Source organism: Cynoglossus semilaevis, chromosome 19 (genome assembly GCF_000523025.1).
Source record: "Cynoglossus semilaevis isolate Cse_v1.0 chromosome 19, Cse_v1.0, whole genome shotgun sequence".
Classification (NCBI taxonomy): Eukaryota; Metazoa; Chordata; class Actinopteri; order Pleuronectiformes; family Cynoglossidae; genus Cynoglossus; species Cynoglossus semilaevis.
In genome coordinates this window covers 12,219,417-12,236,850 of record NC_024325.1, presented here as the reverse complement: position 1 = coordinate 12,236,850, position 17,434 = coordinate 12,219,417, and the positions used below count along the sequence as shown (strand labels likewise).

At 39.8% G+C, this 17,434-nt stretch overlaps 1 protein-coding gene and 1 long non-coding RNA gene across 6 annotated transcripts; one reads left to right on the top strand and one right to left on the bottom strand.

The window, feature by feature from the left end:
* Window positions 1–13,553: 13,553 nt before the first annotated feature.
* LOC103395369 (uncharacterized) lies at window positions 13,554–17,224 on the bottom strand. Of its 5 annotated transcripts, none has more exons than XM_025065906.1 (3): window positions 17,098–17,224; window positions 16,428–16,655; window positions 13,554–14,262 (listed from the first exon to the last, which is right to left on the bottom strand). In XM_025065906.1, exons 2-3 carry the CDS (start codon window positions 16,462–16,464, stop codon window positions 13,571–13,573), a joined length of 729 nt encoding a protein of 242 aa, XP_024921674.1. In that variant the 5' UTR covers window positions 16,465–16,655; window positions 17,098–17,224; the 3' UTR covers window positions 13,554–13,570. The 5 variants fall into 5 exon arrangements, with proteins under 5 accessions (XP_024921674.1, XP_008331274.1, XP_008331277.1 ...); XM_008333052.2 differs by having other exon boundaries at window positions 16,443–16,655; XM_008333055.3 differs by lacking the exon at window positions 16,428–16,655 and having other exon boundaries at window positions 17,098–17,223.
* LOC107990080 (uncharacterized) lies at window positions 15,203–16,064 on the top strand. Its single transcript, XR_001761649.2, has 3 exons — window positions 15,203–15,399; window positions 15,530–15,756; window positions 15,841–16,064. It is a non-coding gene; the product is annotated as an uncharacterized LOC107990080 (long non-coding RNA).
* Window positions 17,225–17,434: the final 210 nt, after the last annotated feature.

Here is a 17,434-nt window from a genome sequence, read left to right as displayed (position 1 = left end):
AACTTTAACACTGGGGTTCTTTTAACCCCAGTTGAAGGGCTCAAAATCTACAACTTGAGAAAAAAAGTTATGAGAAATAGTTTTAAGTGGCATTCAGCAGTGCTGAAAGGACTTCCATGGTAAACTGGGACTTGTTCCATGTATAAATGTACCTTGTTTAAACAAAACAAAAAAATGACTCAAATAATTGATAACATTGTCAAAGGAGAGCAGTTTTCTATTCCATTTCTTATCCCATGAGTTATTCTTTCTGAGTTTGAGTTGAAAAAATTAGATAAACGTTAAATTATCGTTGGAATGTTGAACTCTTCTGTTATTCCAAAGTCTGCATTAGAAGTCAAACAGAAATACTCTGTGAAAACTGTGACTCCTGTCACCATTATGTTCCATAACAGTGAGGAGCAGACATGCAGAGCGTTCCTGCCCCGATTTTCTTGAATGGTTGCAAACTAGAAAGAACCCAGTAAAGCATATGGCTTTGTTTGAAAAAGAGCATTTTCTGTTTGAAATGGCCAGACGGAGAGAAGCAACCTGGAAACAAAGCCAAGTCCTCCGAGGCAAAGCAGGAAAGCGAGTGAGGGTGGGGGGGGGGCAATGTGGGTCAACGCAAGTACATGAAAGAAGCGGCAAAACAGCAAATAACATTCATGCTGGATGACAAACACACTCTGACTCACAGTGTTTGTCACTTCCAAACATCCCTTCAGCTCCATCATTAGTTCCAACGTCCTGAAATTCCAACATCATTTTTCATCTCAAATTGGTGAAAAAAAAAAAAAAAAAAAAAAACTTCACACGAAATGATTTCATCCCAGGCAGTAATTGCCCCGGCATCTGCCACATGCGCTTTAAAGTGCAAATGCTGGTTTAGTGAGTTGATGTATTTTTTGTTTTTGTTCTTTTTACTTGAAGAATCTGAGCTGAAGTGAGAAAAACGGAACCTGATAACTGAACCTAGGTGCAAAGTCAGCATGGTTAGAAGTGTTGATAAATGTTGTTGAGCCAAAGACTGAAAATGTGAAATGATTGGCAGCAGAGAGATGATTCGACAGAGACTTATCTGAGGTCTAGTTGTAACTTTTTTTGACTTTTAAGCGAATTGAAAAATGACAGAGAATTCTCTGAGGTCTAGTTGTAACTTTTGATTTTTTGACTTTTAAGCGAATTGAAAAAAAATAAAATAAAAAACACGGCCGTAGCTGAAGGAAAATAATAAGACACCCTGCGGTTAAAGTGCACAACCTTTCTGGGACGCGCTGGACAAGCGTTTCACTGAAGCTTTCACATCACATCATCTATCACATCATCAAAAAAGTGCTGCTGTCACCTCCACCATCCATCACCCCGGCGGGTTGTGAACTTAACCACCACACTGGCTCCTTTTTTCTCCGGTCCGTCCAACCTTTGGTGCCGCATGTGTCTAAACTGTTATTGATTCACGGTCTGGAGGAGCACAGGCCCACGCATTAATGATGAACCAACGAAAACTCCTGAGCCACGTGAATGTGTGTGAGTGTGTGTGTGTGTGTGTGTGCGCCCCCTGGTAATAGAAATAAGAACTAAACACAGGCTCAGCACAAAATGTCCTTGAAATGTAAGAATCTGCCATTGTATGGAAATGAACATGAATTTCATGAAAAATGTAACTTAAAAGAACCAAAACTAAAATAAAATATAAATAAAACAATTATCATTTTGTCTTTTAGGCTTTGGTTGCTTGGACATTTTTTCTATTTTTTTCTTATTCAGATTTTTGCGAAAAGGTCAGACTCACAATTAAATTGTAGACGCTAAAGGTTAGCCAAAAAAAAAAAAAAAAAGCATTTTACTAACACCATGATGTTGAGTTTTATAGATTAAATGCTGGGATTAAGGGATTAATACTGAACACTGATGAAAAAGAGAATTTAAAGGAAGAGAGTTTATTTTATAGCAGAAGATGAAGATTTCCACTCAGAACAAAATGTTTTCTCTGTATTTGTTAGTAGTGGGATTTAAACTGACAACCGACCAATCACCCCCCAAAGCCCTTTGACCTCAGTGCCAATAATTGATGCAAGATACCAAAATAAATTGGGACCGAAAAAGCAAATTAGCATTGTAAATTATATTATTCACTCAAAAGGGGGCTAAAAGTAAGCTAATGAATAGCTCATGAGAATGCTATACTACATGCTACTGTATAAATATTAGCCGTAGATGACTTAGGTTACCTTTAAAGACCAACGAAGGAAAAGAAAGATTCCACAGTGAGAACAACAGGAAGAAGGCATCACAGTAGTTGCTGAAGGTTAGCCAAGAGATTGAAAGTTTTAGCAGCTGAACACAAAAAAATAGCTAAAAATTACTTCCCCCAAACAAAAGCATTTAGCATTAGCTAAGACGGCTAGATGTTGTTTTCTTTCTTATTAGGAATAAAACCTGACAGCCCTTTAAATTCACTCACACCAGTGAGTCATTCATCCAAAGGAGCCGTTAATTATACAGGCTCTGTAAAAACAACAGTCAGTTCTACCTTCAAGTATCCTCCATTTGCAAAAAGCTTTGGAAAAACGCACAAATGAGCTTCAGAATTTTATCAACACACACTTGGTGCTGCAACTTTTCCTTTATTAATCATGCAGCAGATATACACTGAGGCCCAAAGTGTAGGAAACAGAAACAATTATCAGAGCAGACAGCAGAGACGCAGAGTGGAGCATGTTTTCTGTGGAGCTGTCATGATCTCCTCTCTCTTTGTGAGGCTGCCGCACACTTGGCTGTCACTGTGTTTACATTAGAGTCTAAGCAGATGACACGGGCAATTCCTCACTGTGTTCAAGCCTTTCTGCTGTGCCCTGACTGAAGCCACACTCAGTGATGTATCACTAATGTCAGCTGTTGTTAAGTGTTTGCTCGTGTTTTTTACACCGACGTGTTGATTCATTGTCTGCAGAAGTTCCGGGAAAACGATGAAGTGGTAACTCGGCACAAAGAGTGTGCTTCACACAGTTTTCATCCCTTTTCATTTATAATTTAGACACAAACTCAGGGTGTAGTTTTTGCATAGTTCATGTTGCACTGTACTTGTAACGACATTCTCAGAAGTTTTGGAGGCAAAAATCCACGGTCTGACACCCACTGATGGACAAATAAGAAGAAACAACAACACAAAACAAACTACATCAACACAACTAACTCAAAACACTGCACCCTGGTGTCTGTTGTTGATCCAGGAGCCGGCGTTTTGGCTGCTGTCTGTGATGACAGCAGCCGCAGCGTCACAACGGCCCAGTCTCATAATCAGTCAGAGTCAGAGTTCAGAATCATAAATTATTACCAATTTGCATAAACAGAGGAGACGCACCTTTGAAAAAGAGTGCAATTTGATGTGTCCTGACCTTTGACCTTTATGTTTAAGTTTTTCCCCCTCCTGTCAGGTTAAATGAATGATGATTAAAAGTTACAATTTTAACAGTCAGGGAGTTTTTCCCCCTCCTGTCAGGTTAAATGATTTGAGATCTTGATACTGAAACAATGATTTACAGCTTGGTTTGTGTCCAATTTCCTTTGGAAAAAAAAGTCACATTCTGGCTATTTGTAACATCATTTTTAAACACGCTTTGAAAAAATAAAATAACAGTTATAGTTTAAAAAAAATTTTGGCTGAATTTAATTTTTGTGCGACACCATTTAATACTTTCCGTCCCACAGTCATGATCCGATATAAAAAAGTTATGAAGTGACTCTTTCTGTGACATGTTTGTGCCAGTGACATGCAGCTCCAAACCCATTAACGAAACACACAACCCACAAATTGCGTCTCAGAGCTGGTGAATTTCCCTGAGGTTCGGACCGTTCTCTAACTCGTAAAATTAGACTCCGCTTATTCTGAAAGCACAAGGGATCATGGGCATGAGTGGGAGTTTGAAATGAGTGACGATATGTTGACATTTATTGCTGGGAAGTCCATCAGGTGACTAATTGGACAGAGAAATAAAGACCAGAGAGAGAGATGTAAAACAGTCGCATGTTTACAGTCACGTTTTATCTCCTTCAGTTTAACGGTCTTTGGAGTGTTTCAGTGAAGTTAGGTGGCCGCTTACATCGCCTGGGCCCGGGAGTCCAGTGTCTTACGGTGCATCCATGCGTTAAATTGCTTCAAATGTCATCAGGGAAATGGTCTTCTGTCACAGCCTCGGAATGACAAAACAAGTCTTGGAGGTCCAGGGGCAGATATTACATCTCTCGCTCTCCCTTTCCATCTCTCTCTCGCTCTCGCTCTCTCCCTACGTGAGGACAATTCACGTATTTTAATTAGTGCTTGTGCATTATTGATTTATTAGTTCCCACTGAAGCAGAGATTCTCTTTTACTCCCTCTCTGCGACAGGCACCATTTTAAGAGAGGCTTTTTGAGGTGATAGCCGGGTCGCATGGCAGTTGATGCTAACACTGGGTTCTTCATATGGGCCGTTGTATTCATCGTGCAGAATTTGTATTCATTTTATTAAACCAGCTGTTCATCGAAGCCTTTTCAGAAATAATTTAAATGTTTCTTAGAAGAATCGGTTGGGTTGGGGTCTGTAGTTTGTTGGGGGGGGGGTTATTTTCAGTCACAGTCAGTCCAATTGAATGCTATGTTTTTACAAGACGCAAAAAAAAAAAATCCTCCAAACCCATGCACACAACTTTGAGTATTTCTCCATTAAGAACTACTCTGCCTTTACCAGTGTTTCTTTCTTACACTCATTACCCGGCGCAATCAATTTCCTCCTTCTCCTGCACTGAAACCCTCTCACCTCTGATCAAGTACTTTCTGTGGCTCATCTTTCTTTAAAACGGAAAAAAAAAAACAAAAAAAAGAACCCTCAGAGAAGTAAGTCTCTGAGGACGACACAGACACAGGCTAATTACAGCCTAATTAGCTCAAATTGCTGCACTAAAAAATGTCAACAGCATGTTTAACCACCACATTAGACCACTGTTCCCAAAACAAAACACAACAGCCGAAGTGGGTGAAGAACGAAATAAAATAATAAGGAACAATGACAGTCACCTCCATAATGGGCTTCTCCACCTCAGCCTAGACCTCATCCACCTTCCCTCTTCTCTCCACCTGATGTGCGGAGGTTGGTTGAATTAATGACAGAAAGTTATGAATAATGTTTACGTATTAATCATTCATATTGGCCAGCCAAGCACACAGACTACTGCTCCCCTGGAAATTACAGGCTCACCTCCACAGTATAAATTATCCATTAAATTCAATCAGCTTTGGTTGCCACTGCTGCTGCTGCTGTAAGCCACAGTCAAATTAATCTTTAAGAAATATAGAAAACACAGAGGTCCAGCGTCGACGGCCGACAGGATTTGTGAAGAATTGTATGAATCGTCGACAGCTCACGTGGTGAAGACACCGCAGTGTTAATGCCTCCTCAGTCATTTATAGATTTTTGTTTTTTTACTTTTTTCGCTCTACTTCTGCAGGTGAAGGAGGAGGTGTAAGAGAGAGGTGGCAGTGCGATCTGTTCGTTAAATCTAGAAAACTTAAGGAAAAGTAGTTATATTAGTCTGCTGTTGCAAGAAATAAGTGAGAGCTAGAGCTGAAGCACTAAAGAGCTAAATGTTATTAGAAAACCAGGCAAAAAAATTCCAAAATTAAAGTGAGCAAACAAACAACCAACGTTAGTCTAATATGAAATAAACATGATATAGTAGAGCGAAAAACAAATAAAGATATAAGTTAAACAAAGATGTTGGTGTATACATAAGGTAATACAAAAAGTAAATGCCACAACTAGCTAAAAAAATCACTGTAACTCTTTGACCAGAAAACTGTCACAGCTGAGCTTCACAGAGACTGGCAGCAGTCAAAAGTGAAGAGACTGGACATAAAAATCCGTGCACTTTCTTCTATTTCTGCTGCGGCGTCACGTGCAGTAGGAAGCTGGCACAATAATTAGTTTCAGAGGAACAGTGTGTTTAAGAATGATAAGCTTTGCTTTGGGTGAAGCGGAGTCAGCAGATGAGTGCAGCTGCTTGTTATCTGCACAGAGCAGAGGGAGAGGAGGACACTGCTGTAATAACTTTGAGAGACAGAGGTGAGAGGCAGGAAAGCATGCTGCAAGTATGCAGTGATGAAAAAACCAAACGTGAGATCGTCTGTGGGCACAAACAGTTCTTTGGTCATTTCCCAGGAGCATTCAGTTCGACGACAGGAGGACAGGCCAACGTGCATGCATTGGCCTTTTCAGAAGCAGCTGTGCCGACACTGTGCACTCAGCAGCTTTCCTGTCTCCTCCGCTGCTGCTGCTGCTGCTGCATTCCCTCAAACACGTCATCAGACCTGGAGCTTCTGGGTGAAAGGCAGAGAGAAAGAAGGCACACGGCCGTCGGCATGCAGCAGCTACTGGTGCTCACATGACTTAGCATCGATACGCATCACTATCATTATTCATGGTGCGTTGCGGCTGCAGCGCTGCTCATGATGCAGTGCATGACCATCGCATCACGCCAAGAGGAAGGAACCGAGGAGGGGGAAGTGGAAACGGCTGAGGGGGAAATTGGTTTGAGCTCCATGCTGAGAAGATTTTCTCAAAAGCAGGTTAACAACAGCAGCAGCAACACTAATATAACTGGCAGGGCAGATTCATAGGCCTCTTTGTTCTTGGGTAATTTATTTTGAATATAATCTCTCCATTTCCAGCCCTAGGAGATGCAAATTAGCTTATAGCACACTGTGGCAGAGCTCAGACGCAGCATCCAGCTCACTGTTAATGGAACCAATAAATACATACATATTTATAGAGGCAACACACAACCTGCATGTTCCTGTCAGTGAAAATCCAGCACTGGCCGGGACTCGAGGCGCAGAGCTGCTGCCGTTTCACATAAATCTCCTTTCGAAGATTTCAAAGAACCAGCAGAAAAGTACTGTGGTATTTCTTTCTACATTTTCTTTTTGACGTGGATGAAGTCATACTTATTTTAGGAGCAAAGGAGAACTACAGCATTTTGATCAGTTTTACAGTGTATCCTGCTAGCTAGATAGCAATTAGCCTTATTTGTTGTAAATTTGCCACAGGAGACAAAATGCTAATGAGTAAAGTTGTCAAAAAACTGACATTAGCAATAGGATATCACGGGCTTGCTAAGAAAAAAAAAACAACACTGACTGGCCACCTATATTATTAAAGTTAGCAATGAGATATTCAAAAAAGTTAGGGCTAAAGTCGTTCAAATGAAAGAGTCACGTCTTGACAAGAATGTGAAGCTAGTCTCCTAGCTAGTCTCCTTCCCAAATGAACAGCAGCATGGATTCACAGAGTGCCTTTTAAATGAGATGTGAAGTTATACTCTTTTACGCCGCTTTCTCTTCAGCACAGACTGCAATATATTCTGTTATTAATCGTGGGGATATATTACATCCTCGGTAAATGTTTCCGTTGGAGCTCGACTCTACGAGCACAATTTATGCGTCTGTAATTTGCACACAGTGCCGTATTTTATTACATTTTAAATCTCCAAGTAATTGATGATTCCCATTTAACAAGCAGCAGCTCGTTATCCAGTCAGAGGCCGACGACTGCCTTCGACTTCAACTTGTATGTTGAGCTAATGTGTAACGCTGGAATGTGTAAACGATGAGAGGATTCAACAAGAGTCGTACACAAAGACCAGGTTCTGAACCACCTGGGATCTTCTTGCTGTAAGGCAGGGGTGTCAAGCTCATTTCAGCGGGGGCCACGCCAGCAGTACAAGTTCCCCTTAAAGGGCCGGCTGTAACTGTAAGACTGTAAAGCTGTAACTACACCATAGCGTATTAATACATGTTTCTGAAATTGGTTATTAATTATTTAAGTATTAAATTGTAATACTGCAATTATGCCGTGTAATAAAAATAAAAAAATCAAGAAATTCAGCAACATGGACTTAGTCAGTTCCATAGTGTAACAGTTATCATGCCTGCCTTGAAAGTACAGAGCAGAGAGTCCTGAGTTCTAGGGCTGTGTAGCCAATGGCTACGACTGTTGTACAGTAACAAACCTGGGGTTCTGCGTCTATCTACATCTAAGCTTGACCCTTTGACCTTCTGGTGTGGGGGGGGGCAAACCTCTAACATCGCTCATCCACAGCCACTAGCACCAACAGTATCTTCACTGTGGAACCAACAAACAAAATCTGGCATCCAAACATCACACACACACTCCCAGAGCAGGTGAAAAATTTGGACGCAGCCGAAGCCAAGTTCACTTCAGAAGCTCTTATAAATGACTCATCAGCTGTGCTCCCACCATGCACAGTGGTAGCAGCCAGTTTAACATCCACTCTTTATTATCTCCATTCATCACAGCCTGCTCCGCTGTTTTCCGCTCGCGCGGAAACTTTATCTCTTTAATTGACTTCTTTCATTTCGTGGAGGCAGCTCTGCAGCGTCCTCACACACCTGACTGCAGTGCACTCGTGCTTTTAAGCCCCACTTCCACGCCTGTGCAGCATTATGCATGGTGCAGTCTTTCTGGAGTGTGAGAAGTCTGCAGGCACTGTTTGTTCTCCCGCTCCTGGAACACGGAGGAGCAGGAACACGCTCAGAGCGGCTCACAGACGCAGCACAGTGGGCATGTGTGACAGGGAAGTATTTAGTGACGGTGCAAGGTCAGAGCTGTTATCCACGTCTGTGCTGCTGCCTCCTGCTGACAGCAGAGTGGCAGCTGATGTCATCCTCGCTGTCACTCTTCAGCTTGTCTGTCAGCCTCATGCCTTCACCGTCACATCGGATAAATCTAAACACTGCTGACTCCTATTTTACTAAAATGTATCTTACAGTGTCTGTGGAATCGTCATCACTCTGGTCATTGGTATTCAGCACCAGATTGGTCTCTACTGGCCGAGTATGAACACACACACAGGGTTTTTTTTTGGTTAGGCTCTTCAGCTGTTGAAAAAAATAAAATAATGTAAAACAACACAATCATTCAGTCTCACACAGTCATTCAGTCTCACTGCCTTCATGGGTGGTTCAGTCAAGAAGATTTGGAGATTTGTTAACATCAGGGATGAAGACAGAAGAAAGGTCTACTGTACGATCCTACAGATATAAGTTAATAAAACTGTTATTCTATTGACTGAAACACAGATATAGTGCTACAAAATTACAGAAAAAACTTTACTCAGTGGAAAGCAGAAGACTATTTTAAATTTAAAGGCGCTATTGGAGTAAACGCTCTGCTCACTTTCTGTTCAGACTTTACTCAGTGGAAAGAAGACTATTTTCAATTTTAAGGCGCTATTGGAGTAAAAGCTCTGCTCACTTTCTGTTCGGCTAGTTGCATTTACCATGCAGAAAATGTAGTTTTATTTGTCTGTTTTATTTTAATATTATTTTCTAACTTTTCTTAGGACACTATATTAACATAAGGATTACTACACAGATTGTGGTTTGTTCATTAATAGGCGTACCATTGTTAAAAGCAAATCAAAATGTTACTGTTTTTCTTCAGAAACAAAATTCCCTGTTGATGTTCAGGTAAACGACGTTCGCCGTTGATCCAGAAAAAAAATCCAGAATATTTTAGGTGAGGAATCTTAATTAACAAAGATTACAAAATCTGTCCTCAGAGTGTGGTGACGCACGCACATCATCAAATGCATTAAACTCATTTCCTTTTCCACAGAAAATGACGTACTTCAGCTGAATGACGGTGAAATGAAAAAGAAGTTTCACAGTGAGAACGATCCATTCCAGTAGGTGGTAAAGAAAATAAAAGTGCATTTGATGAAATCACTTACTCATGCACAGCTGTATTTACCCCTGGAACTGTTTATTCTCACAGTTTACAGCTCCATACGTCCCTCCACCCAGCATAAAAGCTACACCTGTTCATCACGTTGCGCACTTTTTACATTTGACCTTTTGCGAGTGTTAATACCGACAAATTCACTCTGACTGAGAACAAAGACAAATCCACTGCAGTCACTTATTATACCTTACGTAAGAGAGGCACCGAAGAGAGACGGCTCCCCAGAGACAGAGGAGCTTTTCCACTGTATTAAATATCCAGTCTGTCTGAAAATAGATGGAAAGATTAGCGGTGACTCACTAACATTCTTTGTATCCGATGCCACAGTTTTGACCGTGTGCTGGTATTTTGTATCCCTTTAACTGTAAACAGGATGAAGACGTCCCTAATGTGACTCAGTTTGGAATTTTTATTTACACATTTAAGGATCTGGATCTAATAAAGACGCATTGTTACGGAGTCATTTCTATGGTCTTGGGAAATTTCTGCATCAGTTTTGACTGGGCCAGATGTGTGGGCTACATCACACCAGGAAGTGACACATTCTATATTGTGGCTGGGAATTTTGCAGCAGATTAGTGCACACTTCCAGTAAAAGTCTGAATAACATTTACTTAAATTGCTGAGCAAAAGCACTCACTTTAATCATCAGAGATTAAGATCTTAAATCTGCCGCAGTGTCTAAAATCATTTTGTTTTTGTCTGCCTCAAAAACTAATGAGTTAATTTCCGTTGCGGAATTGAAATCATTTTTTTGATCAGTCACTCTGCTGCTGGCAATTTTCCCTGATAATTTCTCTGTGAGATGTGAAACCAGTTGTTGAAAATATCACGAAGAGTTTGATCAACGTCTGCCTGAAATTCAAGATTAAAGTGGTTGTCTTCAGGAGACAGTCAGAAGGTCGTCTTTGTTAAGAACTGAACAGGATAATTGTTGGGGTGAGTGTTTGTGCGTCAGTGAAGGGTCTGTGACCGAGCAAATATAAATTGCCTCTAATCCAGTTATCCACTTAGTAAGTTATTATCCCTGACCTTGGAGCTGGAGATGATACTCTGAGCCAGCTTGAAGAAAAATAGTTGACTGTGGGGAAAAGCAAAAAAAAAAACAGCAGACATGATTCGTTCAAGTGTTTGCTGCTTCAGATAAAATCCGTACCTTTGACACCACGTCAGAAAAATCGACTACACCTTCTTTCATAGATCCATCCTGGTTGGGTGAGTTTCCAACTTAAACTTATTTCCATAGGAGCCGTGATTATATGCAGACAATAACATCTATATGCATCGTTCCACCACTGAAAAACAAACTTGCAGTAGAAGGTACTACATTATTTAAAGGTGTATCTGAAACTAGACACAGATTTCCCAGCCTGGCTGTTTGTTTCAGGACTCGGGAAAAGCCGCCTGTAAAGCCTACGAAATTCAGTCAAAATGCCAAGACCAAACCAGAGACAGATTCAAAATTGTTGGACACCTCTCAGTCTGCAAAAGTCTTCAAGCATTTAGCTATTTACAGTAAACAATGAAGAGCAAACATCCTTTTTTTCACAGAACTTAAATGGAAACCTGTTAATTTTTTTTTTTTTTTAGCTTTGCGTCAGGTTTGGATCGAGCTTTGTCTGATTTTTCTTTTTCTTTTCCCAAAACTGAATTTTGTCTGATCCCAAAACTGAAACGGCACCTGACAAAGAACTTGATTTCAGTCCTTAACGACATCTGACAAAGAACTTGATTTCAGTCCTTAGACCAAGCATAGTATCAGGTTGAACACCGGGGTGATTGACTTAAACATAGGCTACATAGAGGAACAGTTTTGAAAATGTCCTGAATAAAGTCAACTTTTTCACTAACCCTCATGTCACATAGTTTAGTTTGTTTTCTTTTTGTTTATTTTCTTAAAGGGCAGGTGAAGTTCTTGGACTCCCTCTCATGACCTTTAGTCTAATTACAGTCATGTTTTGGCATCACAAGTGGGGTGTTTGTTTATGTGTGTGGGAGAGGGTAAATACTTTAATCTGTTGCCTCCTGATTCAGGAAAGACGGACAAAATCAATCGAACCTGTGTGGAAGAAATCAATATTCTTTAGGAGCCAAACACAGGGGAAAATCAGTCCAGGAAGCAGGACGTGCATAAAATCAAGCCATCTGTGTTTCCTGTTGAGAAATCTGAAACTAACAATAAAGCTCATTCGACTGAATGACCCCTAGGAGATGTTATGAGACAAAATATATATATTACACATTTTTAGCCAAAGGACTGCCTAAGAAAGAGCTAAAAAATTGTCAGGTGGGTCCTGAAATAGCTTTAAAAAAATTGTTTCGATGTGTTTCAGCAACAAAGTCCAGAGTAGAAAAACTGACTGTCTTTATTTTATTTTCACAATGGACTGCAATATTTAAAAAACCCACCTATCATTTTAGCAAGGTGAAAACATATTACATGCAAAAATCCCTATCCAAATAAAAAATATAAATATATATGTATGGAAACTGTACTGTATATACACAATTAAGTACCATGTAAACTTCTATTTATTCTAGTCAGTAGTTCTGTTAGAAAGCATGTTACATAAAGGTCGTGTTTTTTTCCCCTCCTTTTTTCTGTCTGTTCTCCGGTTTGTGTTTTTCTTCATCTTTCAATGCCATAGAATGTCAAAGTATCTGGTTGCAAAGGTAAGGCCCTACCTCGAGTCCTACTAATATGGGTTTTGAACTGCACTATCAATAAAACTATCGGGTAATTCGCCAACGCAGGTTATAGCCTTCGTTTTCATCATAATTGTAAATTGTACTATACTGCAAATAGGTTAATAATGAATTTCAATTATCATTTTAAATTAGCCAAAAGGCAATTTAAAGGTTCTTAATTGAGGAAATATAAAAAAGCTATGCATAAAGTTGGCCAAAATATTAAAGGCACTTTAAGGTTAACAATGTGTTGCACTATTTTTAGCCAAAAACTACTAAAAAAACTAAACATCATCGATTCTTTGATTACTATAAATAATATAACCAAATAAATATTATAACTACACTTTAACTCAAACTCAGCTAGGTTGTTAGCCAAAGCTTTGAAATTACTTTAACATGTACTAAGTTAGCTTTAAAAAAAAGGCAATTACATCAAATGATCACTATAAAATTTTAATACTACCGTAACAGACTAACTAATGTGTTAGTGATTATGTGACGCTGACAAACAAAGTAAAAACTAGCAAAAGGATTAGCAAAAAGCTAATTTAAAAACATATTTACATTTAAAAAACATAGCTCAAAGTTAGCCATAAGATATCTTTAAATTACAGCTGGAAGGGTACAAAGACCTTCAGCAGCTACCTTCTGTTTACTCCTAGGACTTCCATTTGAAACCAGATAATTCCATCCATTTCTCCCAGACAGTCTCTGGCACTGACTCTCTTTACATTCACTCTTTGTCTGAGTAAAGGTCTGTGATTCTCCACTGGTGTGCCTCTGTTGTACTGTGTAACTGGCATTTAATATACTTCTCTCCGACACTGCCTTGTACCTTTAGTACATCTATTAAAAACGCTATTAAAATAAAGTATTGTGCAGTTCAAGATATGTGACGTACAAAATTTCAAAATAGTAAAAACTAAAATTCTAAATGTGCAAATCTGCTGTAGCAATGGTTTCTGTGTTGTGTTGTGGGCTACGGTTATTGTCTTCAAGTCAGTGCAATATGAGCTCATAAAGAAACACTGGCGTAAAAGATGCGCCGTGTTCTAGAGCAGCAGCTGGTCTTATCATGAGAGGAGCTGAACTATCTCCATCATAGCGTTATCATCTCAATAACGTCTTCCTCCTCTGGATTACCCCACGGCTCTTCGTGTGCGAGGAAACTCTCTCCTCCGCTGAGGATATCATAAGGAAGTGGATAACTGGAATTCTGAGGCTTACCTACTTTATTAGATGAGCCGTCCTCTTGGTTTTGCGTGCCGCTCGCCTCTGCTTTTACGACTATTTGCCTTGTCGTGCTGCATGTGGTAGAGTCCGCCTTTCTGTTGTTGCTTTGTTGATTGGTCTGCACCAAGATGGTCCTGGTGGGAGTCTCTGCAGCTCTGTTACCATTCACCTGACTTGGCTGCACAGACAGGCTCCTGGTCTGAGCTTCTGCCGCTCTGGTACTGTTCGACTGACTTGAAAGCACAGTCAGGTTTCTTGCCTGAGCTTGTGCCTCGGAGTCCTTGGCTCTGACCTTCTCAACCAGTTGTAGATATCGAGATTCAAAGAGCTGCTCTCTTATGGACTTTTCTGTTGGCGGCATGACTGATGTCATGGGGACCTGGGTAGGATGCGATGGACAGATGTATCCCTTATAGATGAGGCTGCTGTTCGGTCCATTGTTTGTATAAACTGCAATGCTGTTTGGGTGTGATGGGGGCTTAGGACCCCGGTGAACTGGTAGGACTTCCCATTGCGGTGGCAGCTGACACAACACAAATTTTTGTGTGATTCTTGTGTCTGTAAGGAAAAGGAAAAAGAAAACATGAACCCCCTGGTGGTTAAATAATCCTCCAAGCAAATGTTTTCATAATGTTTGCAAATCAGCAAACATCAGATTATAATCGAAAGACATTTTGATTGATTTACTTGATTACTGTCTGATGTTACACAGTGTATACGACATTGTTTGTTGATGCTGGTTGATTATACCACTAACCAAGTTCTTTAAACCTTGATCTTGAAATTAGTTGGTGTCAAGTCCCAACAAAAATGAAATGAAACGTCCAGGTCTGGCCTTTTAGAGTCAACTGCCTTGACTTCAAGGTATATGTTAGATGTAAGTCAGATCTGGTCCACAGTATGTATCAAAATGTCGTATTTATTGTCTACAAATAAATAAATAAATTCTTCACGCTGTTGTTTTTTTTTGTTGTTGTTTAAACTTTATGTTTTTGTTACTTCATTCATGTTTCATGTTTGTGTACACATTGTTCACTTCTTTTGTTTATTAGTCAACGTGGTTAAATATCTGCTAACCTTTTGAGTAAGTGCTTTCTTGGATCATGGCTGTGAAATTAGTTTTGCTGCAAAACTCAATGCATACAGTTGAGCACGAGGTTTGGACATTGATTTCTTTAGGTTGGTATTTTATGGGTAAATGATGTCTTCCTTCTGTGAGAGTCTGCGGTGGCATTTAACATCCCTAATGTGTTACTACCGCCGATGAAAGGCCTTCGTTTTGTCAGATGAAAGCCCCCAGTGGGTGATGTCACCTTTTACCTGAATGTCTCTGCTACACTGGTGGGATGGAAGACCACCACTGTGGATATGTCGGCATTCTCAGCTCTTTGAGTCTGTCAAGATACTTATTTATTTTTATAGACTTTTTAATTTTAGTTAGTTTCTCTCTCCTGAACTCTACATGTTTTACTGTGGTTCTGTTTAAGATCCATTATTTTAGTTATAGTTTCTCTCTCCTGAACTCTACAGGTTTTACTGTGGTTCTGTTTAAGATCCAACCCATGAGGTTGTTTTAATTGGTCGACTTTTCAAATGTCATTAATAAATGCTTGTTGTGATCATCCCTTGCTTTCCACCAGCACGTTTAACTTAGATCAGCCAAATTCTGAAAGACCACTGAACATGGTAGTATAGGTAAACTCGACATGTCTACACATTGAAATATTCAGATAAGCTTGACATTTCAAGATGGGTCCTTAATGATTTTGAAGAAGTCTACAGTGAGGTAAACTGACTCTGACTCCGACTATAACACTCTCTATAGGTCAACCAAAGAAACAAGGTCTACAGTAGCAGATAAGACAAAGTACTTGCTCACTTTCCTTAAAAAAGGAGGACATCAAGCAGCAGCACACTTCACTAGCCAAAACCCAGGAGCAGCAACCAGTTACTTCTAATCCTGAAGTCTGGGCAGATGTGCTGTTAATGGAGGAACTGCAGCCCTGGAGTCAAACCTCTGTCATCCAAAAAAAAAAAACAACTTCAACTGCAGTAAGCAAAAATATATTTACAAACCAGGTGCAGAAAAAAGAGTCTCTAGGCTAAATATTTGAAATTTAAAATATCTGTCTGCAGGGAAAGGTTTGTTATCTAAAGGAATGGACAACAGCATGGTAACGAGAGTCTGCAGGCAGCAAAGCAAGGCACAGGTTCTCTGAAAGTTTGGAGTCGATTTTCTGCAAATGTATGAATGACATATTTAACGTGGAGAAATATGCAGATGTGCATCAATGTTGACATTAAATCGTTGAACCAAAATTTGTTCTGCAACAGAACCACAAACCCAAATGAAGCCTTAGCTGTTATTAAATCGTTGAACCAAAATTGAAGAAAACCCACAAACCCAAATGAAGCCTTAGCTGTAAGGGAAACGTTTGAACCACTGTCCACACAGTACCCAGGGGATCTGAAGTTAGCTGCTAGCTGTAGCTGCTGTACATGTTTGGAACATCCTACCTGCTAAATTCCTTCAACACTGTCTGCCAGTGTATCCAGAAGAACTGACTGTGTACTTTAAGATAATCACAACAGATAAATTTAATCCAGAGTTCTGTTGATTAAACACTTTATTTGTTTGTTTTGCGGCTTATTATAGTTGTTGTGTTTTTTCATGAAGATGTATAAACAAGTTTTAGAATTTGTAAGTAAAAACGTTTGCCAACCATGTGTAGTTTCACCTCTTTCGTTCATATTGTACATATACAGATATTCCTCCAGTTGTCATCTTCGCTGTTTTAGTTGTCAGTATTTATTTATTAGCGTACAGGTATGTGGGCCATCGATGTCCGTAATACAACGTTGCTGCTCCAGTTTGAAAGGTTCGTGCTGACTCAGATGAAAGCCTTTGGTGGGTGATGTCACTTGAAACCAACATGTCTCTACAGGAGTGACTGCAGTTGTTTTAAATAACTTCAGTTAGTTTTTAAATTTCCTGAAATCGTGCAAGTTTCCATGTACATTTACTTTGGTATTATACTGTATGTTTGTATTAGGTAATGATATTGATACTATTAAGACTGTAGTGTATAAGTATGGCGATAATATTTTTATACAACATGATAAAGGAAAAAAAATATACAAAAGATAAAATATATGTGGTGATGGAAAAATGTATGACTTGTTTTATCAAGATAACCTTAGATGATTAAAACAATACTATAACTATCCATCCATCCATCCATCCATCCCTTTTCATCCGCTTATCCGCAGTCGCCACCCAAATCACATTGCACTGTACCAACCCCCCTAAACCTTCCTGCGGGTGGTGAGTCCACTGGAAGACTATAACTATAAGTGACTTATTATTCCTCTGGTGTGGTTCTGTATATTTACCTCTTTCGTTCATGGTTGGGGTTCATGGTTGTGGTACATGGTTGGGTTTTGTACTTTTGTTTGCTTGATCGTTTAAGGCAGTCATCATATTTATTAATTTTATTCTTCTGAGGAGCTGAAGCGTTGTTAGCGTCCATATTGTTACATACATTGCTACGTCCTAGGTTGAAAGGCTTCTGTGGCTCCACATTAAAGTCCTCAGTTGGATGATGTCACTTTATCCCTGCACTTCTGTAGTAGAGTGATGGGGACAGAAGTCTGTCCTGGTGGTGTACTGTGGGTGGAGTGGGAAGGTGAAGATGTAGGAGAACAGCTGTTTGTTGCATCACTACTGGTG

Excerpts from the sequence above, each read along its gene's own strand:
- LOC103395369 (XM_008333049.3), bottom strand. The coding sequence starts at position 14,938 with ATGCCACCGCAGACTCTCACAGAAGGAAGACATCATTTACCCATAAAA. Across the intron at positions 14,263-14,781 it reads AGAAAGCACTTACTCAAAAG|ACACAAGAATCACACAAAAA; the intron begins GTTAGCAGATAT and ends TTTTCCTTACAG.